Source organism: Talpa europaea, assembly GCF_964194135.1.
Source record: "Talpa europaea genome assembly, chromosome: 9".
In the NCBI taxonomy this organism is placed as follows: Eukaryota; Metazoa; Chordata; class Mammalia; order Eulipotyphla; family Talpidae; genus Talpa; species Talpa europaea.
Window position 1 is genome coordinate 24,613,180 of NC_140076.1, and position 26,223 is coordinate 24,639,402.

Below are 26,223 nucleotides of genomic sequence, written 5' to 3' on the forward strand. Positions count from 1 at the left end.
CTTTCATTTTGTACATAAGTGGTAGATGGGCGTTTTCTCCCAAAGAAACGTCATTTCCCCCCCTTGATTACATCATATATGCTAATTCTGAAGAATCATACACGAAAAGTACAATGAAAAGAAAAAACAAAGTGGAAAAGCGAGGTCAGAGGGGCATCGGCTCTCCCACGCGGCAGCCCTGACCCTCAGGGGCGCCGGGGCAGGGTCCGCGGGCGGCTGGCACCACGGAGGGCGCGCGAGACAGACTCCTGCCCAGACCCCTGCGCATCCCCCGTGCAGCCAACACCCAAGCAGCCTGGCCTGGAGGAGCTCGGCCTGGCCTGACCGCACGCCTTGGGCGCGCACGGAGGGAGGCGTCAGGACTCCCGGCACAGGGTTGCAGAAACTAAATTTTAGTGAGCGCAGTCAGGGCGGCTTCGTCCAGGTTCGGGCCGTGGGGCAGGTGAGCCCGGGCAGCTTCACTGCGCCTCGGCTGACTTGTGTCAGTACTCGGGCCTGGAAGGGGACCAGAGTCAGTGGGAGGATGGAGATCAGGGGGCCAGAGTGAGAGTGGGATTGAGGGACTTGAAGCCCCAGGAGCGATGGTCCCCACAAAAGTGGCGACCGAGATTTGGCTGTCGATCCTTTCGGCGTCCCCGAAGGGGTCACTTCACCCAGCTGTGAGCACTTCAGACCCGAGAATCTGCTACCCAAACGACTCCAGGATCCTTGTCTCCTTCAGATTTCATCCTTCGCTCAGACATCTTGCATCCCTCTGCACCCAGCTGTGAGCACCCCAGCTTGGGGCCATGGTCCCCGGATAGCGGTAGTAATCTGTGGCGCGTCTCCCCGTACATAGCAGTTGGTGTGAGCAGGGGGCTTGTAGGGTTAGGGAGAAAGTATCAGGCTTGTCTGCCCTCCCGCCACTAGGATAGATGAGGGAACCCTACGGTCCTGAATGCAGGTGTAGGGTAAAGAAAATGTCAGGCTTTTCTGCCCTTCCGCCATCAGGATAGATGATGGATCCTTGTCCTGAATGCATGCCTGATGGCGGGCACCTGGAGTGGGGTGTGGGCATAGGTAGATGGGATTCAGCTGAGCTAAGACTGTGCTTTTAAGGGCAGCGTCACGGGGACGCCAGCAGCAGCAGTAGAAGCCGCAGTAGAAGCCGAAGCAGAAGCCGAGAAGCAGCAGAACGAACGCCAGAGAGCCCAGATAGAGTGAAGACTTGCTGGGGGCTGGGAGGCCTGCCAGCCTCCCAGCCCCCCAGCCAGCACCCCTGCCTGCCATATGCCTGGTGAACCCCCAATAAAAAACCTGCAAAACTACTGAGGACTCTGAGTCCTCCTTTACCCGGTCTGCATGGGATCAGAAAACCTGCCCCGTGTCCAGTCCTGCCTTTACAGCATGCCTGATGGCGGGCACCTGGAGTGGGCACACCTGGGCTGAGAGACTGAGTTTATAAGGGCAGCATCACGGGGACGCCAGCAGAAGCCAAGAATGAACGGAAGCGAAGAGAAGAAGAGAAGCAGAGAGAAGGCCAGAGAGCCCAGATAGAGTGAGGATTTGCCAGGGACTGGGAGGCCTGCCAGCCTCCCGGCCCCCCAGCACCCCTGCCTGCCATGTGCCTGGTAAATCTAAATAAAAACCTGCAAAAGCCACTGAGGGTTCGAAGGATTCCTCCTTTACCCGGTCTGCTGGATGACCTGCTCGGTGTCATTCCTGCCCCTATATATAGTGCTTCATCTTTGGCGCCTCAGTTTTCTCTCGGAATTTTCCATCATGGATTTTACAGTACCAGTATCAGAAGCCCCTAACTTGAGTGTCTCCAGATGGTATTCTTGGAGGCTCTTAGTGTAACACTGAGCTCAGCTGGGTTTCCAACTGTGGGGCTCTCGCTGAGGGTACTGAGATTTGCAGCCTAGCAGAAAGATGCCAGCCAAGGAAAAGCTATTCGTGAGCCCTTAGAAGCAAGTCGTGCTCTAAGGAATGAAGGCTGCAGCTCTACAGGCAGCTGGAACCAATAATGAGGGGATACGTAGGTGATGAGAGGAGTTCAGGAGGAAAGAGCTGCTGGGCTGCAGGGGTTACTTAGCAAGACTTGGGTCAAGTGACCACTTGCAGAGGACAAGTAGAGACCATGGAGGTTTTGTCTCAGAACAAAGAGGCAACAGCTCAGCTGAGGTAGTGAAGTATCTGTTGTGTGGAAAAGAGAAAGCATCCTAGGGCAGGATGGTGGAAGGAAGGGTTCACGCGAGGCAAATGCCACTCTGGTTGCTAGAGGGTAAGCTTGGTCTCTCGTGGTTTCTTGCTCCATCTCTGCCTCCTTAACACCCTGACGTTGCCCAAGAGGAAGAAGCAGCCAATTCCCAGGTGAGATGAAGTTTTCTGTTGTCCAGAAAATATCTACCCTTGAAGATAAAGATGAATTCTTCTTTGGGTGTATCTCTTGTTAACAGCTTATTTATTTATACAAGAATATGATCATCTCTGCCTTTTTAATTGGCAACTTGTAGGGTAAGATAAAAAGTATCAGGCTTTTCTGCCCTCCCCCCATCAGGATAAATGACGGACCCCTGCGGTCCTGAATGCATGCCTGAGGGCGGGCACCTGGAGTAGGGTGTGGGCATAGGTAGATGGGATTCACCTGGGCTAAGACTGGGCTTATAAGGGTGGTGTCACAGAGACACCAGCAGAAGCGTTGAGAACGAGAGCTAAAGAGAGAAGGCTGGAGAGCCCAGAGAGAATGAAGACCTGCTGGGGGCTGGGAGGCCTGCCAGCCTCCCGGCCCCCCAGCACCCCTGCCTGCCCTGTACCTGGTAAATCCCAATAATAAGCCTGAAAAGCCACCGAGGGCTCCAGGACACTCTCTCCTCCTTACCCCATCTGCTCAGATCATAGAACCTGCTCTGGCCCTTCCTGCCCCTTACACAACTTTAGTCTGTTTGCATTTAATGTAGTTACTAATGTATGTGATGAATACTATTGTACATTTTAATTTTATTTGTCCATTTAAAATGTTTTAAAAAACCTTTTATTACATGGTCTTTTCATGGCACCACAGGAGTAACAGAAAATGTTAGTCCCAGTTCTTAAACACATTCTGAAAAATATATTTCTGGTCATTGGTGTTTTAGGAACCTGTTACATTCAAAGATGAAACCATGGACTTCACGAAGGAGGAGTGAAGGCAACTAGACCATGCACCAAAATCTTTGTACCAAGAGATGATGCGGGAGGTCTACAGCAACCTGGTCTTAATAGGTGAGGACAACTGCTCTTTGGAGAATTTTGGTTTACTTGGTTGTTAAAAGCTGTGGACTCTTACTGTTTAGCTAAGGGGTCTGTTTAGAACACAGCTCTCTCTCTGAGTTTACACAGGAGGAAGGCCTTCTATTTCAGTACAGACAGCATGCTCACTGGCGTCCACTCAGGATAGATATCCTCTGCAGGACAAAAGTGAGTTTAAATTTTTACATCCATCAGATTTCAAAATGAAAAAAAAAATCCTGCAAGTGTGGGGAGCATAGCAAGAACTTATGCTAGAGTGCATGTCGCCCCTTTACCAGTCTCTCTCCCACAGCTCTCAGAGCTCTGCAGCTGTACGTGCGTTGCTCACATTGTGTCCCCAGCATGGAGGACAGTGCCTGGCATGAGTGGATACTCAGTAAATAATTACTGAGTGAAAATACATGTGGAAGAGGACCCCTGTTTATGCGGTGTCTGTGGGAAGGGCATCAAGGTCCACATGTAAAACCTTTCCAAAACTATATTGTGGGTAAAGATTGCAGTCAGATCACAAGTTTGTTTCATTAAGAGTTAATCCCTGCAGGAGAGGAATCCTGTTAACCCAATGAATATAGTAATGGACTTAATCAGAATTAAGTATTCAAATTATTAAACTGGTGTAGAAAATTCTAAAACATATCTTCAACACAAGAATCCTCAGCCCCAGAATGTATCCATTGTAACTAATACTCATATTAAAATGTGTGTCTATTTTTGATTCCTGTGAATGCCCTAAATGAAATTATGTGTCAAGCTCTGGACTGATCACCTACCAGAATCTGGTGGCAGTAGCTAATTTTCTTTTATATTTAAATTCAAAGAAGGGTTTTATGAGACATAACCAATGAATTGTCCAGTACCAGTGGCTACAAGGTCTTCTATCTGGCAAAGTGCCCTTCTAGCCTGCAAGCCTCCTGGACTGACTTGGGAGCCTCGTCATTCATCATGTCCCCAGGCTGCTGGATGCCTCACCCCAGGACTGTAGAAATCGGATGAGGCATCTTCAGGGTCACTGTTTATAGAAGAGACACTGTTTAAAGAAAGGGGCAGGGCTAATGTAAGGGGGTTGGAGGAAGGAAAGGAAAGCAAGTATGAAAGGTTTGGGTTAGAAGGAAAAGGACAGTGTCTAGGAAGTAGGTTGTAGGATAGTGGGGTGGGCTTGTCTGGCAAGTGCATTGACTCCCAGCCCAGGGCTCTTCTTGGAGGTCTGTGCTGTCTAGAGAGTAGGCTGTAGCAGGTAGAGATGGACCTCATTAGCATCAGCCAGAGAAGCTGCTGTGAAGGGCCTGGAATTGCAACTCTGTGCCTCATTGTTTCCCCAAGAGACCCAAAGCAGGTGGGTTGTTATCCCTCCAGTGGAACGAAGGATATGAAGGAATGATAAGGCTGATCTCCCTCAGGAAGCATTACATGGTCAGAGGACAGAGCTTGGGGTCCTGGTAATGAAGAGGGGAGACCTGGGCCAGTAAAAGTTAGGAAGAGGTCGGTGACCCATTTCATCACTAAATCTGGGTGGGGAAGAAAGTGTCAACATTTCCATTAAATCCTTCGCCTAAGACAAGTGTGCTTTACCACGTCCCCACTAAGCAGCTCTTCCATGGGGGAAGGATGTCCATGATAGATAGGCTATGGGGCTCTTTAATATTGCCAGTTGGGCTGGCAGGGACCAGGGGCCATTGGCTCAAGAGGACTATAATGGTAAAAGGCACATGGGAGGCACTCACATGTTTTCATAAAATTGGGTTTCCTTATTTCTTTTCCTTCTTTCTCTGATTTTCCTCTTTCTCTTCCCTCATTATTTTCTGATTTTAGATCTAAAAACATTTTAAGTAAAAGATATTTCAGACATACAGAGATGTTCAGAAAATATAGCAACTCGGGCCTCCCCGGTGGTGCAGCAGATTGAGCGCAGCGCTGTGAATCAGCCTCTGCAGCGCGTGTTCAATTCCCGGCCGGCCAGGGAGATTCCCACATGGCATAGCAGACCTCTCCTGTCTTGCCTGCTGCTCCCCTCAGCAGTGCTTTCAGTCTGTCTGCCTGTTCTCCCCTCTGTCTCTGGTGAATCCTCTCACCCTCCCACACCTCTGGCCTGTACCCCAGCTATTATATAAATAAAAAAATCTTAAAAAAAAAAAAAGAAAATATAGCAACTCTGTTCTCACCTCTGAAATGTTAAAAATTATACCTTCTTAGCTTCAGATCATGGTTTGTTAATGAAAAAACTAAGTTGTCAGCCAAGCTGCATTCCTTCTAGAGGTTCCAGGGAGAATTGATTGCCTTTTCCAGGTTTTGAAACCCCTGACTTTCCTTATCTCATGCCCCCTGTGTACAGTTTTAATTTTTAAATGTTTTTAACATACTTCCAGATCTACCACTATTGTCTTCATCATCATCATCATTACTGCAAATAACCAATGCAAATTTGAATTAATCTGCACGTTTGCCAATTTCTTACTACTGATTCTGCATTCCCTCCTTCCTTGTGAGTTCTATTTCCTCAGCCTCCAAGAATAAGCAGCAAGTTGTATAATGGTTACAAGCACCAACTCTGCAGTCAAACCGAGTTTGATATATAGCTCTATTGATCTCTAGCTATGTAGCCTTAAGCAGATTGCTTAATTTCTTTGACCTTCAAAGAAGGCCTGTAAAATGGAGCTGGTAATACTGTTTCCTTCATGATGTTGTAATTAGGATCAAATGAGTTCATATTTGTAGAATGATTAAAATAATGCCCGACACATACTGTGTCTTATAACAGGCTTTCTTATTGAAATAAACAATAATCTTTTATTTCTCCCTTATGAATTACAGCATAGCTGGGTATAGAATCCTAAGTTCACATTTCCTTTTTCTCAGCGATTCTTAGCTTCTGACATTGCTATTGAAAATCTGTTCTCATTCTAATTTTATTTCCTTTGAGACAGTCTGTTTTTGACTTTTCTCTCTGGTGCTTTAAAGATTTAAGATTATCTCTTTGGGACCTCCCTGGTGGTGCAGGTGGTTGAGCGCCTCACTGTGAAGCTGTCCGCAGCCTCTGTAGAACGAGTTCAATCCTGGTCTGCTGGGGAGAAACCCATATGGCACGGTGGACTCTCCTGTTTCGCCTGCTGCTCCCCTCAGCAGTGTGTTTCTGTCAGTCTGCCCGTTCTGTTCCCTGTTCTGTCTCTGGTGAATCCTCTCAATCTCCTGCACATCTGGCCTGTGCCCTGGTTCTTGTATAAATAAATCTTTTAAAAAAAAAAAGATTATGTCTTTGTTTACTTATTTTTTTTAAAGATTTATCTCTTTATTTAAAGATACTTTATAAAATCCTGGAATGCAGAAAAGTGTTCTGCCCTTTGACTAATTGTATTTAGGTGTGGATTTGTTTATAATAAGGACACATTGTGTTTCTGATTGCTATTTTCTGATTTGTTAGTTTTCTTACATTTTCTACTTCTTTTAGGGTTATCTTTTCCCCCGTAATTTCTTGAGTTATGTGGTTAGAGAATATTTATGTTTAGCCTTTCTTGTTTTCTAATAAATGCATCTGAGTGAATTAAATTTCTCTAAATACTTTGTTAGCATCTCTTCCAGAACCACAGTTTGGCAATATATGAGTCAAATGTTTATGCCATTTGGCTCAGAACTTTCACGTCTAAGAATCTATGTTAAGGAAATAGTCAGATAAATTATGTGTAAAAGGTGTATGTTACCATGTTATTTCTACTGTTTTTTTTTTAAGATTAAAATTTTTTATTTATGCATACAAGAACTGGGGTGTGGGCCAGAGGTGAGGGCGGAGAGAATTCACTAGAGACAGAGTGGGGAGCAGGACAGGCAGATGTACTGAAATACACTGCTCTGGGGAGTAGTAGGTGAGACAGGAGAGGTCTGCTGTACTGTGTGGGTCACCTCCCTGGCTGGGAGTTGAACTCATGTTGCAGTGGCTGCTGATAGTCTGATAGTGCTGAGACTTAACCCTTTGTGCCACCAGGGAGGCCCCTCTACTGTTTTTAAAAAGATTAATATTTTAAAAATTAATGTTTTTTTCTAAATCATAATATATTTGCATAATTATTTTCCAGCAAGAAAAATTATGTGTTGGGATCTAGTAATTTAGGAAAATGTATAATGTAGTAGATGTAATGGCACATACACAGAGGAAAATAACTGGAAAGAAATACACTAATAATAATGTCAAAGGATGACTTTATTTTCCTATTTTATGAAACTGCCTGGGAGAGAAATCATGTCTATGTGATGAGTGTAGTAAGGGTCCCATTCTTCATTATACTCTCCAGTCAATTCAGAAAGAATACCAATATGTTAAGTGTGGCAGGAATTTTTCTGAGCACAAAACTTGGAATTCATCAGACAGTCTAAAAGGGAGCAAGACCTTTATAGATGCAATAAATGTAGTAAGTGCTCATTAACTTCAGGCTTCAGAACTTCACAGCCATCAGAGAATCCACACAAGATAAAACTGCTATTTATGGGTGATGTGGACTTCAGTTAGAAAGGGAGCACTCACCTTGGAGGAATCTACACAGAAGAGAATCCTATATCATTGTAATAATGAGGACTGTCAAAACTGCAGGTTACAAGCCAAAGGGATAAATGTTTTCCAAAAATATTTTAACAAAGAGTTTACTGAGAATCTTTAAAATCCAAAAAAAAAAAAAAAAAAATCTTTAAAATCCATAATAGGACTACACATAGGGAATAAACCATACCAATAGCCTAAGAGAAATTTGAATGAATATATTATTTGTCAGGTATTTTAATGTTAAAAAATGTAGGAGTTACTGAAAGTTTCCATTTGTGAGGAAGCAATAAAAGGAATTGAAAAGAATGATCACTGTGGGGACTCTCTGGTGGCACAGGCAATTGAGCCCAGTGCTGTGAATTTGCAGCCTCTGCAGTGCCTGTTCAATCCCTGCCAGCCGCAGAGCAACCCACATAGCGCAGCAGACTTCTCCTGTCTCTCCTTCTGCTCCCCTCAGCAGTGTATTTCGGTCATTCTGCCCGTTCTGCTCCCCTCTCTGTTTCTGGTGAATCCTCTTGTCCTCCCGTGCATCTAGCCTGTACCCCAGTTCTTGTATAAATAAATCTTTAAAAAATCAAAAAAAAATCACTGTGGGACATCCTGGACCCATAATGAGACTATGAGACTTTGAAAATATCACGGTTCATACCATGACTCATCTAGGGATATGAGATACTGCCAAGAACTCAAGTGATCTGGAGTAGGTCCACAGAACCACTTTTCCTGGGTAAGGTGTTCTGTGCATTGTGCGACGTTTATCTTGAGAAGTCTGAAAGTTTCTACTTTGTCATCTCTTACATGAGTAGTCTTAGTTCTCAGAGTCTGGTCTGAGAACACAGGAATTACTCCAAGAGAGTGTTAGGATGTAAATAATACTTGGGTATTTAGTATACAAAAACTTCAATATTCGCAATTGTCTGGGGGGACTTATAAAAAAATGCAGGTTCCCGAGCCTCTTCCCATATCTACTTAATCAGTCTGTAGTTGTGGGGACCTAGAATTTGTATTTGTAAAAGCTCTTCCTCCCCCATAGGTGGTTATTATGTACATTAAAGCCAGAGAACTACTGCTGAATGGGATGCTTGCAAAAGAAAAGGAAATAAAATCTTAGTTTGCACTTTTGCTGGTGTGATGAATCCATTGAATGTAGACATCACTGGCTCAAGGAAACGTCAACTAATAGCCCTCTGACGTCACCCTCTCTATGGGTGATGACTGCAAACTAAAGGGGACAAGTGGCCACAATTCAGCATCTACGTAATGTTACTTCTAAAGCCTCTAAATAACATTAAACTCGTATAGGACTTGGTGTAGGAATACAGAACTTGATAAGGGGAATTTGGTACGTGTCTATTACATATGAAAAATAAAAACCAGACTCAAAGTCCTATATTAGAGTAGAATAATAGTTAAATCATCCCCAGTTTAAAAAAAAAAATCAATCATCCTCAGTGCTATGATTAAATTAGAAACATCTCCATCAATTCAATCTGTCACTGAAATAATCTTGGTTGTCTTTGGCAATAAACTGATGTGTCGCATGTGGAATGGTATCAGCATGTAATTTACACCCTAATCTGTGTGAGTGCTTTCCTAATGTGGCTGGCCATCAGAATCAACCCCACAATTTGTTAAAAATATAGTTATCTTGGGTTCTACCCAGCGGGCTGTGATTCAGCATTTCTGTGAAAAGACCCGACCTAGCATTTCTATTCTAGGTTTGGGAACTACTACTTTATTTTCCAATACTAAATGGAAGCTAGACTTCCTAGAGGCTGGTGAATTCAGTATCTTGGTCACGCAATTAAAGCCTGGAACGTGCGATTCAAGTGCTGATGCTTACAGAGTTTCCTGGGGTAGTCATTAAGGGAAGTAAAGGAACCAGGCTAGAAGAGGGCTTCCCCTTGAGAGAATGGTCAGGCAATGAAAAGTTGAGTTGTTAATGCAATCTCTGATCACTCTGCCTGAGGGCTGAATAAAATGTTCCACAAGTACTGCTTAAAGAATATAAAAATAATTTTGCACTTGTCAGCAGTTCCTCACTGAAAAATGTTTCTGGTGCTGGAACATTTTGTTCTATAACTAAAAGCTGTTGGTCCTGTGATAACTAAGTCCCCCCTGCTTTTGCCAACATGTTACCATAGGAATGAGGGAGTCAACAGAGCCAGAGCACCAACTTCCAGCTTCTCTGGAAGAACCCCAATCTTCAAATGGGGTTCTGATACTTTTTCAAGGATATTCATAAGCATTCAATAAGGAGCAGGTGTCTGATTCTGCAAACAGCTGAGGAGAAGCAAGAGACTAAAAATATCGAGCAGTTGTCAAGGGCAGGGCTACTGTGTCCATTCTGTTTTGATGATATTTCAAGACATCTAACACCATGATTTTGCTGAAACCAGGGTCCATTGCATCCCAACAAATAAGACTTTATTTTAATAATTTATTAAGCAACTAATTTTTTCAGTCCACATGGGTAGGCTATAGAGCATAAACCATTATTACCTTTACCCTCTTCCGATTTCCCCTCCTAATATGGACCCTCTGGAACCCCAAAGCACATTCAGCAGATTCACCCATCAGCAGCTCAAGCAATTTTGTAAATCAAACCTTTCTCCCAACTTAAACTTTCTTATTGTTACAGGGCAGAGAGAGGGGCAGCCCAAACCCTGCAAACCTGCCTATTCTAAATGGGTTCTGCCATCCGCTGCATCAACACAAAACATGAGACTTTAATGGGAAGGAACTTTAATAAAACTAGGAAACAATACAGGTAAAGGCAAAGAGTCTAGTTTCTAAATGAAGCACCCAAAGTTACCCGTCTCCTCGTGGGTAAAACTCCATCCAAATGGGATTGGCCCAGAGCAAGGCCCCAAAGCCTGCCACAAGTCTAAAGCGTCTTCCAGTGGGGACCCACAGAAAAGGGTCAGAAACAACCAGACAAGCCCGGAAGGAAAAGAGCAAAATCAAAATCAAGATAAAAGCCACCATGGTCATCTCCCCTCGGGTCTCTCACCCACATCTGTGTCACCCAGTCCACGACCAAAAGACAAGCTCAGTTTCTTCATGTGTCTCTAGGCTCCACGCGCCTCCTCCAGGTCTCCTTCTGGATCTCCATCCTGCTTCCTACCTTCCTCAGACTCCTCTGCAGCTTCTCTCTCTGCTCAGCTCTACCCTCCATTTGGGTGGGGCAGGGAACCTGGAACCTCCCCCTTTCCTGGGGACCACCCTGTTACACTATGAAATAGGAAATAGTTATTTTTGTTATTTTAAATTTTTTAATTTGTGTTAAACCTTGTCAAATTAACGCCTAAGTCCTGGAATGACTATCTGGTTTACTTTTCTCCCACCGTCCCTCTTACCCTAATACTGAAAATGTTACCTTCAAGTGACTGAGATTGTTGTCTTTCCTTTTGATATATTTCCCTTCTATCCTTTGCCTGCATCCTCATCCTCAGAACTGGATTGATTAATCTCTCTAGGACCTGGGCTGCCCTGCTCCTGACCTCTCTAGGACCTGGGCTGTCCTGCTCACATAGAAGGTGGCTTTGATACTATCAGTTTGCTGGCACTCAGCTTTTCGATCCCAATTTTATTTTTTTAAAGATCTATTTTTATACAAGAACTGAGGTACAGGCTAGAGGTGCAGGAGGGTGAGAGGATTCACCAGAGACAGAGCAGGGAGCAGAACAGGCAGAAGTACACTGCTGAGGGGAGCAGCAGACGAGGCAGGAGAGGTCTGCTGTGCCATGTGGGACTCTCCTGGCCGGCTGGGAATCGAACCGGTGCTGCAGAGGCTGCAGACAGCTTCACAGTGCTGCACTCAACCCACTGCACCACCGGGAAGGACCTTCAATCCCAATTTTAGCCCCTCTATACCTTTGGGATACAGAGCCAAGTTTAGCTTAATTTAGTTATATTGTTCTTGTTTAATCAATTGTGAACTTCAAAATGAATCTGTATAGTCCTGATACTCATTTCATTCAAAATATTGTTAACCTTCCAGCCATAGTCTTTAGAACCAATTTACTCATCTCCTTTAAATTTCCAGAGCTTCACTTACCCATTAAAATCGACTTAAATTCAACCACAGATTGTCCTTGACATTCTAATTGGATGACTGTCCCTGCACTGAAAGTCATTCATCCATTTCAGAAGCAATCATTGAGTGCCGGTCCTGTGCCAGGCAACCCGATGGACTACCCATTCCTCCTCTGTGTGCCCCTCTCTGTGGACTGGAAATACTTGCCCTCTGAATTTGCCAGAATTGGCCAGTACTATACGTCACTCAGAGCACTCTGGAATGTCAATAAGAATTGATGTTTTGGGGAAGTCCAGCAAGGTGGTAGTGAGTGGAGATGTTCGGCTTGCCTCCTCCAGACACTAACAAAAATGAACCAAAACAAAACCAAAAGCCCTGAGGGAAAAACTGATTATCGGTGTCTGTAAGAGGAGCATAAGACCTACTAAAAGGGGTAGGAAAACTCTAAGTGGACTTTGTTCAAAGTAAAACCGGAGCACTTTTTCCCCCCCAAAAAGGGAAGATCCCCCTACAGCTATGGCTTGGGCATATGCCAGCATCAGGCTTCTTATCAGGCACTACATTGGATAAGGAGGTACACCCATGATGGAGGCTGTATTGCCAGAGAATTGTGGGCATGAGGGCACAGAGCTAGACTACTGGCTTGAAGGTGAGCCTCATAACATGGCTGAGGCATCTGAAACAGCCCAGGCTGAGAGATCTGTAACACTTGCCACCCCCACCTACCACCCTGCAAAGAAACACTTTACAACAGGAATTTCAAATTCCTGATCTGCGCGAGGTGGTCCTTTCATGCCCGTTGGCCTAGTCCTTTTTTAAACCCACTACCCCTCTCACTGGTAACTACAAAAAGTTGAGAATTTATCCTTACTTTAATACACATACAAAATTAATGATAGGAGACAGAACAAAGAAAAATCCTGAAAGGAACCCCAACTCAGAGTTGCAGAGCATGACAGAAGAGAAATTCAGAGCAAAACACTGGACATTCACATAACAGACACTTCAACCATGCAAAACACTTCAAAAACTACTGGACATCAATATTTTGATGGCTCAGGAAAATTTTGGTGATACATTTCACAAATAATAAATATATTGAGTAAGGGAATCAAAGGGAAGGAAGTTAAAAACAATCCTAAGGGATAGGGAAGAAAAAAAAATGGTATTTTTGAGGACGTTGTTGAGATGATTTAGAGCGTGATTCCCTTTATCCCTCTTCCATGAGTAAGTGGAACTCAGATTTTATGGAAGGCACTTAGGAATATCAGGATAAAGTACAGATGGCCTAGAAAATTAGGTTGAAATCTATGACTCAAAGCAGTGACTGTTTTGTACCAGGCATGGAATAAACACAATCGGATGTTTCAGGTACAAAATTTGGCAGAGATGGAAGTATTTAGAAAGTGTGTGACCATAGTAAATGCTAAGTAAGAGTTTAATAATTTATTCATGGAGTGACGGGGATCTAGCTCAGCAGTGCACAGTGGGAAGGGAAAATATGGTAGGCATGAGAGCTATTTCCCTAGAAAGCATGGGGCAAATTGGTGGCATCTCATCTCACTCTGATTTGATGTTGCCTCATATTTTGAGAGAATTTAAGGCAACCAGGAAGAGAAGTCTTTCTGCCACCAAATGTACCTGTGTGCTAGCAGCTATACTAATATTCTTCCTCTGCTCATTAAAATATCCTTGCCAGACCTCTCTGGTGGCACAAGGGGTTAAGTCAGCACCATCAAGCTATCAGCAGCCACTACAGCAGGAGTTCCATCTGATTCCCAAGCAGGGAGCTAACCCACCTGGCACAGCAGACCTGTCTTACCCGCTGCTCCCCTCAGCAGTGTATTTCAGTCAGTCTGCCTGTTCTGCTCCCCGCTGCCTCTGGTGAATCCTTTCACCCCTCCCCAACTCTGGCCTACACCCCAGCTCTTGTATGCATAAATAAATAAAATAAATCTTCCAAAAATAGCCTTGTCAACTCCCCATCCCAAGACTTCAAAACCTCATTTACCTTCTGGGATTTCTTAGCCTTCCGCCTCTTTCCAGAATCATTGACACCCCCATTTGAAAGTATGCAGATGTTTTATAACAATAAAAAGAAACCAAACACTTGCTCAACCCAGAACCCCTTGGCAGTCTTTGAAAGATGGAGAGGGAGAAAAAGAGACTCCACATCTCCCTTGTGGGACTGCTGAGAGAAAAAAACTTAATGTCAAGCCCTAAGCACAGCATCTCACTTATAACTGCACATGAATGTTAGCCATTATTGTTGCTATTATTGTAAACTCATTTCAGTGCTTGCTGGCATAGAAAGGAATCTCTTTAAAAGGATTATTTTACAGGGCCTCCCCGGTGGCCCAGCAGTTGAGCACTGGGTTGCTAAGCTGCCCACGGCCTCTGCAGCACCAGTTCGATTCCCGGCTGCTCCCCGGCCACCGGAGGAGGGTCCCACATGGCGCGCAGACCTCTCCTGCCGCCAGCTGCTCCCCTCAGTGTACTTCGGTCCTTCTGCCTGCTCTGCTCCCCACTCTGGCTCTGGTGAATTCTCTCACCCTCCCGCGCTTCTGACTGTACCCAGTGCATGTACAAACAAAACAAACAAATAAATAAATAAAACATGCCTCTATTAAAAAAAAGGGATTATTTTACAATTCAAATAACTCACTTGAATTAAGGAAAAGGTCTCTAATATAGCCTGGTCCCACTTGATCACTTGGACACCATCCTCCCCTGGCTGCCAGCTGGCAAGTTTTCATAATTTCACTCTTAGTATTTTTCACTACTATGTCTGCATATGAAAGGACCACAGGTTTATCAAACATTTCAAGGACAACTTTATTCTTTAGGAATTTTAGAAGGTACAACTTTGGTTCCCCCACACCACCCCTAAGTCCAGGGTTTCTGGTGTCACCTCTCCAGAGGTAGATTATTGGACTCTTCAGGGATACAGCGAGAAAGACAAGCAGTCTTCCAAAAACATTTTACTTTATTTTCTTGTTTTGCAATCTGTTCAGAATTGTGGTCAGACTATTTAGCAATCAACAGCATGGATGCAAAAGAAAACAAAAAGAAAACCACATTAAATCCCATTAGAAAGCTTTACACTTTCCACATATAACAGAAACTAAAATAACCTGTTAACACAACTAGTCAAATACACTGAGTTTTTTGCCCATGCACATGAGTACTGTGTAAAACATTCTCTTTGGAGCAGCAGGATCCTGCCATCCCCATTCTTGGCTGGGCCAAGAACAAATACAACAAACCTATTATAACCTGTAGCTTCCCCTTGCTTCTCTGGCTCGCCTCCCCTGCTGAGTTTCCTGGCAGTTGATTAAACTTCTACCACTTCCATAACTACTGCTGCCACAGGAAGCTCCATAGCCACCTTGATTTCCTGGTCTGGTAAAGTATTGGCCCTCAACACCATAGAGGTCAGAGCTTCTGCCTCCAAAATTTCCTCCTTTCATCTTGAGTCCAGAAGCTGAAGATTGATTGTATCGATAGTAATCGCCAATTTCACTGCAGCTTCCACCACCTCCCAAATTGCTTTCATCAGTAACAAATACACCACACAAATAACCATATTCCCCATACGCCCCATAACCCCCATACCCCCCATACCCGCTATACCCCCCATACCCGCTATACCCCCCATACCCGCTACACCCCCCATACCCGCTACACCCCCCATACCCGCTACACCCCCCATACCCGCTACACCTGCCATACCCGCTACACCCCCCATACCCGCTACACGCCCCATACCCACCTCGACCACTAAACTGTCCTCCACGACCACAGTTGTCATTCCTACCAAAACCACCTCCACGACGACCGGCACCATCTCCAGGACCAGCCCCGCCCCTCTGGCTGGGGGGAGCCCCGGCCAGCCCTTGCTTAGGTAGGGCTTTCCGTACTGTGCACTTGTGGCCGTTCACAATGTGTTGTTGCTGAGCGAGAATCTTGTTTACAGAAGTAAGGTCGTCAAAGCTGACAAAAGCAAAGCCTCTCCTCCTGCCAGTGCCTGGATCAGTCATGATTGTAATTCTTTGAATTTCCCCATACTGCTGAAAATAATCCCATAAGTGATGTTCATCAGTGTTTCCTCTGATGCCACCAATGAATATCTTTTTCACAGTCGCGGGAGCACTGGGTCTTTGATACTCTTCTTTTGGCACCGCCTTCTTTGGCTCCACAACTCTGCCATCCACCTTGTGTGGTTTTGCCTTCATGGCTTCATCCATCTCCTCCACCGTGGCATAAGTGATAAACCCAAAGCCTCTGGACCGCTGGGTGTTGGGATCTCTTATTACCACACAGTCTATGACCTTTCCCCATTTCGCAAAATGGCTTCGCAGACTCTTATCTGTTGTTTCTAAGCTCAGACCTCCAACGAAGAGCTTCCGCTGCTGTTCTGGCACCTTAGGAGATCCTGACTTGGACATGTTGACTATCCTGTGTCTTACGCCGGTGTCCACAGCAGAAAACCAATACTTCTTTCTGTTTTGAAGAAAGGAAAGGTCCTATTAGTTTGTTTGCCTAGAATAAATTGAGGTGGGGGTGATGGATGGAGAATGTGGGCAAGAGGACAAGGTGGGGTTCTCACGCCTCTCCACCCACACCTGGTCTGCTATTCGGGTATCTAGCCTGGCACTCTTAGCCCTGGGACCTTGAATCTTGGGGAAACCGCACAAAACAAACAAGAGGCATGGTGAAGAGAGACTTGGGAACATCTACCCGCGCTGCCACCCCGGCCTCAGCTCAGGGATGGTGCTGAGATCCGGATGCCTTGCCCTCTCTACCTGAGCTGTTGGCAGAGCTACCAAAAACACCAGAGGTTAGCGGGTTCCAGGCCTATATTTTGGGTTACACACCAGGGGTGTCTGCAAGTTGCAAAGCAGATGAGAAACGCCTTGTGGCTCCTGAGGTCCCTGGTGGAGCAAACACCCCCCACGCCCCTTGCCCCCGGACTTCAGATACCTCTGCCCTGCTATATTCTCTTCACACCACCCAAATAAAGAAACCTCCCACTTCAGTACAGGAAACTCACGCGACCCAGAAGTTAAGATAACCATGAAAGGGCCTCCCCGGTGGCGCAGCGGTTGAGCGCTGGGTTGTGAAGCTGCCCGCAGCCTCTGCAGCCCCGGTTGGATCCGCGGCTGCTCCCCGGCCACCGGAGGAGGGTCCCGCATGGCGCGCAGACCTCTCCTGCCGCCCGCTGCTCCCCTCAGCAGTGTACTTCGGTCCTTCTGCCTGCTCTGCTCCCCGCTCTGGCTCTGGGGAATTCTCTCACCCTCCCGCGCTTCTGACTGTACCCAGTGCTTGTATAAATAAATAAACAAATCTAAAAAAAATAATAATAACCATGAAAGATAAAGATACCTCATGCTTAAAGCAGAGAGAGCAAAGATGTGCGGAGTTAGCATAATTTTATAAGGGGAAGCCGGGGAGGAAAGGCCCTTCCTCCAGGCTGAGACTCACCGGAGCAGGGTGAGGGCACGAGGGCTGTGCAGGGCAAGGCTTGCAGAGATGGTGGTCGGTCCCAGGGCTGTCTCCTCTGACAGTAAGACTGTGCTGGGCTCTGCTCTATTTATGTGCCACCGCTAGGGAGTTCCTAGATTGGGTTACACCCTGATCATCCAATCAGCTTGATTCCATTATGGGTTTCTTCCAAATCTCCAAGCATGCCCGGGAGGGTGGGTAGCTCAATGGATTATTTCTTCTCCGCACTGATTTCCTTTAATCCCCCTAGGTAGGGTGGGTTCCGGTAGAAGGGAACAAGTCTCGGCTCCTTAGCAAGGCTACAAGATGGCAGGTACTCTGGAGCGTTATTAGACATGTCATCCAGCCCCTGACCAGAACGTTTCCACCATCATCTTTAATTTCACTCACCACCCTTTAGTTAAATGCAAAAACTTGTCTTTTTTAAAAAAAAAAAAAAACACAAAAACCATTCTGATTGCTTGCCTCATCTTCAAACACTCTTGCCTTGGATTCCATGACACCCAGACTCCTGGATATGCTCCGCCTCCTAGTTGCTCAGTTCCGGTCTTCTTTGTGGGTCTTCAGTCTGTATTAGGCCATCATGCTGCTCCGTGGTCCTAGGTGCTGTCCCTTCTCACTCCCTGCGGCTTTTATTTTTCTCATTTTTTTTTTAGAGGCATGCTTTATTTATTTATTTGTTTGTTTGTTTGTTTGTTTGGTTATACAAGCACTGGGTACAGTCAGAAGCACGGGAGGGTGAGAGAATTCACCAGAGCCAGAGCGGGGAGCAGAGCAGGCAGAAGGACCGAAGTACACGGCTGAGGGGAGCAGCGGGCGGCAGGAGAGGTCTGCACGCCATGTGGGACCCTCCTCCCGTGGCCGGGGAGCAGCCGGGGATCGAACCGGCGCCGCAGAGGCCGCGGGCAGCTTCGCAACCCAGCGCTCAACCGCTGCGCCACCGGGGAGGCCCGAGTCTAGTTTCTAATGAAGCACCCAAAGTTACCCGTCTCCTCGTGGGTAAAACTCCATCCAAATGGGATTGGCCCAGAGCAAGGCCCCAAAGCCTGCCACAAGTCTAAAGCGTCTTCCAGTGGGGACCCACAGAAAAGGGTCAGAAACAACCAGACAAGCCCGGAAGGAAAAGAGCAAAATCAAAATCAAGATAAAAGCCACCATGGTCATCTCCCCTCGGGTCTCTCACCCACATCTGTGTCACCCAGTCCACGACCAAAAGACAAGCTCAGTTTCTTCATGTGTCTCTAGGCTCCACGCGCCTCCTCCAGGTCTCCTTCTGGATCTCCATCCTGCTTCCTTCCTTCCTCAGACTCCTCTGCAGCTTCTCTCTCTGCTCAGCTCTACCCTCCATTTGGGTGGGGCAGGGAACCTGGAACCTCCCCCTTTCCTGGGGACCACCCTGTTACACTATGAAATAGGAAATAGTTATTTTTGTTATTTTAAATTTTTTAATTTGTGTTAAACCTTGTCAAATTAACGCCTAAGTCCTGGAATGACTATCTGGTTTACTTTTCTCCCACCGTCCCTCTTACCCTAATACTGAAAATGTTACCTTCAAGTGACTGAGATTGTTGTCTTTCCTTTTGATATATTTCCCTTCTATCCTTTGCCTGCATCCTCATCCTCAGAACTGGATTGATTAATCTCTCTAGGACCTGGGCTGCCCTGCTCCTGACCTCTCTAGGACCTGGGCTGTCCTGCTCACATAGAAGGTGGCTTTGATACTATCAGTTTGCTGGCACTCAGCTTTTCGATCCCAATTTTATTTTTTTAAAGATCTATTTTTATACAAGAACTGAGGTACAGGCTAGAGGTGCAGGAGGGTGAGAGGATTCACCAGAGACAGAGCAGGGAGCAGAACAGGCAGAAGTACACTGCTGAGGGGAGCAGCAGACGAGGCAGGAGAGGTCTGCTGTGCCATGTGGGACTCTCCTGGCCGGCTGGGAATCGAACCGGTGCTGCAGAGGCTGCAGACAGCTTCACAGTGCTGCACTCAACCCACTGCACCACCGGGAAGGACCTTCAATCCCAATTTTAGCCCCTCTATACCTTTGGGATACAGAGCCAAGTTTAGCTTAATTTAGTTATATTGTTCTTGTTTAATCAATTGTGAACTTCAAAATGAATCTGTATAGTCCTGATACTCATTTCATTCAAAATATTGTTAACCTTCCAGCCATAGTCTTTAGAACCACTTTACTCATCTCCTTTAAATTTCCAGAGCTTCACTTACCCATTAAAATCGACTTAAATTCAACCACAGATTGTCCTTGACATTCTAATTGGATGACTGTCCCTGCACTGAAAGTCATTCATCCATTTCAGAAGCAATCATTGAGTGCCGGTCCTGTGCCAGGCAACCCGATGGACTACCCATTCCTCCTCTGTGTGCCCCTCTCTGTGGACTGGAAATACTTGCCCTCTGAGTTTGCCAGAATTGGCCAGTACTATACGTCACTCAGAGCACTCTGGAATGTCAATAAGAATTGATGTTTTGGGGAAGTCCAGCAAGGTGGTAGTGAGTGGAGATGTTCGGCTTGCCTCCTCCAGACACTAACAAAAAGAACCAAAACAAAACCAAAAGCCCTGAGGGAAAAACTGATTATCGGTGTCTGTAAGAGGAGCATAAGACCTACTAAAAGGGGTAGGAAAACTCTAAGTGGACTTTGTTCAAAGTAAAACCGGAGCACTTTTTCCCCCCCAAAAAGGGAAGATCCCCCTACAGCTATGGCTTGGGCATATGCCAGCATCAGGCTTCTTATCAGGCACTACATTGGATAAGGAGGTACACCCATGATGGAGGCTGTATTGCCAGAGAATTGTGGGCATGAGGGCACAGAGCTAGACTACTGGCTTGAAGGTGAGCCTCATAACATGGCTGAGGCATCTGAAACAGCCCAGGCTGAGAGATCTGTAACACTTGCCACCCCCACCTACCACCCTGCAAAGAAACACTTTACAACAGGAATTTCAAATTCCTGATCTGCGCGAGGTGGTCCTTTCATGCCCGTTGGCCTAGTCCTTTTTTAAACCCACTACCCCTCTCACTGGTAACTACAAAAAGTTGAGAATTTATCCTTACTTTAATACACATACAAAATTAATGATAGGAGACAGAACAAAGAAAAATCCTGAAAGGAACCCCAACTCAGAGTTGCAGAGCATGACAGAAGAGAAATTCAGAGCAAAACACTGGACATTCACATAACAGACACTTCAACCATGCAAAACACTTCAAAAACTACTGGACATCAATATTTTGATGGCTCAGGAAAATTTTGGTGATACATTTCACAAATAATAAATATATTGAGTAAGGGAATCAAAGGGAAGGAAGTTAAAAACAATCCTAAGGGATAGGGAAGAAAAAAAAATGGTATTTTTGAGGACGTTGTTGAGATGATTTAGAGCGTGATTCCCTTTATCCCTCTTCCATGAGTAAGTGGAACTCAGATTTTATGGAAGGCACTTAGGAATATCAGGATAAAGTACAGATGGCCTAGAAAATTAGGTTGAAATCTATGACTCAAAGCAGTGACTGTTTTGTACCAGGCATGGAATAAACACAATCGGATGTTTCAGGTACAAAATTTGGCAGAGATGGAAGTATTTAGAAAGTGTGTGACCATAGTAAATGCTAAGTAAGAGTTTAATAATTTATTCATGGAGTGACGGGGATCTAGCTCAGCAGTGCACAGTGGGAAGGGAAAATATGGTAGGCATGAGAGCTATTTCCCTAGAAAGCATGGGGCAAATTGGTGGCATCTCATCTCACTCTGATTTGATGTTGCCTCATATTTTGAGAGAATTTAAGGCAACCAGGAAGAGAAGTCTTTCTGCCACCAAATGTACCTGTGTGCTAGCAGCTATACTAATATTCTTCCTCTGCTCATTAAAATATCCTTGCCAGACCTCTCTGGTGGCACAAGGGGTTAAGTCAGCACCATCAAGCTATCAGCAGCCACTACAGCAGGAGTTCCATCTGATTCCCAAGCAGGGAGCTAACCCACCTGGCACAGCAGACCTGTCTTACCCGCTGCTCCCCTCAGCAGTGTATTTCAGTCAGTCTGCCTGTTCTGCTCCCCGCTGCCTCTGGTGAATCCTTTCACCCCTCCCCAACTCTGGCCTACACCCCAGCTCTTGTATGCATAAATAAATAAAATAAATCTTCCAAAAATAGCCTTGTCAACTCCCCATCCCAAGACTTCAAAACCTCATTTACCTTCTGGGATTTCTTAGCCTTCCGCCTCTTTCCAGAATCATTGACACCCCCATTTGAAAGTATGCAGATGTTTTATAACAATAAAAAGAAACCAAACACTTGCTCAACCCAGAACCCCTTGGCAGTCTTTGAAAGATGGAGAGGGAGAAAAAGAGACTCCACATCTCCCTTGTGGGACTGCTGAGAGAAAAAAACTTAATGTCAAGCCCTAAGCACAGCATCTCACTTATAACTGCACATGAATGTTAGCCATTATTGTTGCTATTATTGTAAACTCATTTCAGTGCTTGCTGGCATAGAAAGGAATCTCTTTAAAAGGATTATTTTACAGGGCCTCCCCGGTGGCCCAGCAGTTGAGCACTGGGTTGCTAAGCTGCCCACGGCCTCTGCAGCACCAGTTCGATTCCCGGCTGCTCCCCGGCCACCGGAGGAGGGTCCCACATGGCGCGCAGACCTCTCCTGCCGCCAGCTGCTCCCCTCAGTGTACTTCGGTCCTTCTGCCTGCTCTGCTCCCCACTCTGGCTCTGGTGAATTCTCTCACCCTCCCGCGCTTCTGACTGTACCCAGTGCATGTACAAACAAAACAAACAAATAAATAAATAAAACATGCCTCTATTAAAAAAAAGGGATTATTTTACAATTCAAATAACTCACTTGAATTAAGGAAAAGGTCTCTAATATAGCCTGGTCCCACTTGATCACTTGGACACCATCCTCCCCTGGCTGCCAGCTGGCAAGTTTTCATAATTTCACTCTTAGTATTTTTCACTACTATGTCTGCATATGAAAGGACCACAGGTTTATCAAACATTTCAAGGACAACTTTATTCTTTAGGAATTTTAGAAGGTACAACTTTGGTTCCCCCACACCACCCCTAAGTCCAGGGTTTCTGGTGTCACCTCTCCAGAGGTAGATTATTGGACTCTTCAGGGATACAGCGAGAAAGACAAGCAGTCTTCCAAAAACATTTTACTTTATTTTCTTGTTTTGCAATCTGTTCAGAATTGTGGTCAGACTATTTAGCAATCAACAGCATGGATGCAAAAGAAAACAAAAAGAAAACCACATTAAATCCCATTAGAAAGCTTTACACTTTCCACATATAACAGAAACTAAAATAACCTGTTAACACAACTAGTCAAATACACTGAGATTTTTGCCCATGCACATGAGTACTGTGTAAAACATTCTCTTTGGAGCAGCAGGATCCTGCCATCCCCATTCTTGGCTGGGCCAAGAACAAATACAACAAACCTATTATAACCTGTAGCTTCCCCTTGCTTCTCTGGCTCGCCTCCCCTGCTGAGTTTCCTGGCAGTTGATTAAACTTCTACCACTTCCATAACTACTGCTGCCACAGGAAGCTCCATAGCCACCTTGATTTCCTGGTCTGGTAAAGTATTGGCCCTCAACACCATAGAGGTCAGAGCTTCTGCCTCCAAAATTTCCTCCTTTCATCTTGAGTCCAGAAGCTGAAGATTGATTGTATCGATAGTAATCGCCAATTTCACTGCAGCTTCCACCACCTCCCAAATTGCTTTCATCAGTAACAAATACACCACACAAATAACCATATTCCCCATACGCCTCATAACCCCCATACCCCCCATACCCGCTATACCCCCCATACCCGCTATACCCCCCATACCCGCTACACCCCCCATACCCGCTACACCCCCCATACCCGCTACACCCCCCATACCCGCTACACCCCCCATACCCGCTACACCCCCCATACCCGCTACACCCCCCATACCCGCTACACGCCCCATACCCACCTCGACCACTAAACTGTCCTCCACGACCACAGTTGTCATTCCTACCAAAACCACCTCCACGACGACCGGCACCATCTCCAGGACCAGCCCCACCCCTCTGGCTGGGGGGAGCCCCGGCCAGCCCTTGCTTAGGTAGGGCTTTCCGTACTGTGCACTTGTGGCCGTTCACAATGTGTTGTTGCTGAGCGAGAATCTTGTTTACAGAAGTAAGGTCGTCAAAGCTGACAAAAGCAAAGCCTCTCCTCCTGCCAGTGCCTGGATCAGTCATGATTGTAATTCTTTGAATTTCCCCATACTGCTGAAAATAATCCCATAAGTGATGTTCATCAGTGTTTCCTCTGATGCCACCAATGAATATCTTTTTCACAGTCGCGGGAGCACTGGGTCTTTGATACTCTTCTTTTGGCACCGCCTTCTTTGGCTCCACAACTCTGCCATCCACCTTGTGTGGTTTTGCCTTCATGGCTTCATCCATCTCCTCCATCGTGGCATAAGTGATAAACCCAAAGCCTCTGGACCGCTGGGTGTTGGGATCTCTTATTACCACACAGTCTATGACCTTTCCCCATTTCGCAAAATGGCTTCGCAGACTCTTATCTGTTGTTTCTAAGCTCAGACCTCCAACGAAGAGCTTCCGCTGCTGTTCTGGCACCTTAGGAGATCCTGACTTGGACATGTTGACTATCCTGTGTCTTACGCCGGTGTCCACAGCAGAAAACCAATACTTCTTTCTGTTTTGAAGAAAGGAAAGGTCCTATTAGTTTGTTTGCCTAGAATAAATTGAGGTGGGGGTGATGGATGGAGAATGTGGGCAAGAGGACAAGGTGGGGTTCTCACGCCTCTCCACCCACACCTGGTCTGCTATTCGGGTATCTAGCCTGGCACTCTTAGCCCTGGGACCTTGAATCTTGGGGAAACCGCACAAAACAAACAAGAGGCATGGTGAAGAGAGACTTGGGAACATCTACCCGCGCTGCCACCCCGGCCTCAGCTCAGGGATGGTGCTGAGATCCGGATGCCTTGCCCTCTCTACCTGAGCTGTTGGCAGAGCTACCAAAAACACCAGAGGTTAGCGGGTTCCAGGCCTATATTTTGGGTTACACACCAGGGGTGTCTGCAAGTTGCAAAGCAGATGAGAAACGCCTTGTGGCTCCTGAGGTCCCTGGTGGAGCAAACACCCCCCACGCCCCTTGCCCCCGGACTTCAGATACCTCTGCCCTGCTATATTCTCTTCACACCACCCAAATAAAGAAACCTCCCACTTCAGTACAGGAAACTCACGCGACCCAGAAGTTAAGATAACCATGAAAGGGCCTCCCCGGTGGCGCAGCGGTTGAGCGCTGGGTTGTGAAGCTGCCCGCAGCCTCTGCAGCCCCGGTTGGATCCGCGGCTGCTCCCCGGCCACCGGAGGAGGGTCCCGCATGGCGCGCAGACCTCTCCTGCCGCCCGCTGCTCCCCTCAGCAGTGTACTTCGGTCCTTCTGCCTGCTCTGCTCCCCGCTCTGGCTCTGGGGAATTCTCTCACCCTCCCGCGCTTCTGACTGTACCCAGTGCTTGTATAAATAAATAAACAAATCTAAAAAAAATAATAATAACCATGAAAGATAAAGATACCTCATGCTTAAAGCAGAGAGAGCAAAGATGTGCGGAGTTAGCATAATTTTATAAGGGGAAGCCGGGGAGGAAAGGCCCTTCCTCCAGGCTGAGACTCACCGGAGCAGGGTGAGGGCACGAGGGCTGTGCAGGGCAAGGCTTGCAGAGATGGTGGTCGGTCCCAGGGCTGTCTCCTCTGACAGTAAGACTGTGCTGGGCTCTGCTCTATTTATGTGCCACCGCTAGGGAGTTCCTAGATTGGGTTACACCCTGATCATCCAATCAGCTTGATTCCATTATGGGTTTCTTCCAAATCTCCAAGCATGCCCGGGAGGGTGGGTAGCTCAATGGATTATTTCTTCTCCGCACTGATTTCCTTTAATCCCCCTAGGTAGGGTGGGTTCCGGTAGAAGGGAACAAGTCTCGGCTCCTTAGCAAGGCTACAAGATGGCAGGTACTCTGGAGCGTTATTAGACATGTCATCCAGCCCCTGACCAGAACGTTTCCACCATCATCTTTAATTTCACTCACCACCCTTTAGTTAAATGCAAAAACTTGTCTTTTTTAAAAAAAAAAAAAAACACAAAAACCATTCTGATTGCTTGCCTCATCTTCAAACACTCTTGCCTTGGATTCCATGACACCCAGACTCCTGGATATGCTCCGCCTCCTAGTTGCTCAGTTCCGGTCTTCTTTGTGGGTCTTCAGTCTGTATTAGGCCATCATGCTGCTCCGTGGTCCTAGGTGCTGTCCCTTCTCACTCCCTGCGGCTTTTATTTTTCTCATTTTTTTTTTTAGAGGCATGCTTTATTTATTTATTTGTTTGTTTGGTTGTTTATACAAGCACTGGGTACAGTCAGAAGTCCGGGAGGGTGAGAGAATTCACCAGAGCCAGAGCGGGGAGCAGAGCAGGCAGAAGGACCGAAGTACACTGCTGAGGGGAGCAGAGGGCGGCAGGAGAGGTCTGCGCGCCATGTGGGACCCTCCTCTGGTGGCCGGGGAGCAGCCGGGGATCGAACCTGCGCTGCAGAGGCCGCGGGCAGCTTCGCAACCCAGCGCTCAACCGCTGCGCCACCGGGGAGGCCCCCTCGCGGCTTTTAAATATTGTATTTCTGTGTATGTCTCAATCAACATTCATGTTTCATAGCTCCTGATATTCTTTTTTAAAAGATTATTTATACAAATGAGAGCTGGGGTGCAGGTAAGAGGATCCACCAGAGACAGAGTGGGGAACAGAACAGGCAGATCTACTGAAATACACTGAGGGGAGCAGCCGGCAAGACAGGCAAGGTCT

At 46.2% G+C, this 26,223-nt stretch overlaps 2 protein-coding genes across 2 annotated transcripts; both read right to left on the reverse strand.

The window, feature by feature from the left end:
• Window positions 1–482: 482 nt before the first annotated feature.
• LOC311176623 (heterogeneous nuclear ribonucleoprotein A1-like) lies at window positions 483–16,282 on the reverse strand (the record flags this gene model as incomplete). Its single annotated transcript, XM_084242276.1, has 2 exons — window positions 483–495; window positions 15,567–16,282. The coding sequence occupies 2 exons, from the start codon at window positions 16,280–16,282 to the stop codon at window positions 483–485; spliced, it is 729 nt and encodes a 242-aa protein (XP_084098402.1).
• A 288-nt stretch (window positions 16,283–16,570) lies between these two features.
• On the reverse strand, window positions 16,571–24,013 carry LOC311176624 (heterogeneous nuclear ribonucleoprotein A1-like 3; the record flags this gene model as incomplete). The annotated part of the gene is made up of 2 exons (XM_084242277.1): window positions 16,571–16,656; window positions 23,338–24,013. The coding sequence occupies 2 exons, from the start codon at window positions 24,011–24,013 to the stop codon at window positions 16,571–16,573; spliced, it is 762 nt and encodes a 253-aa protein (XP_084098403.1).
• Between the last annotated feature and the right edge of the window lie 2,210 nt (window positions 24,014–26,223).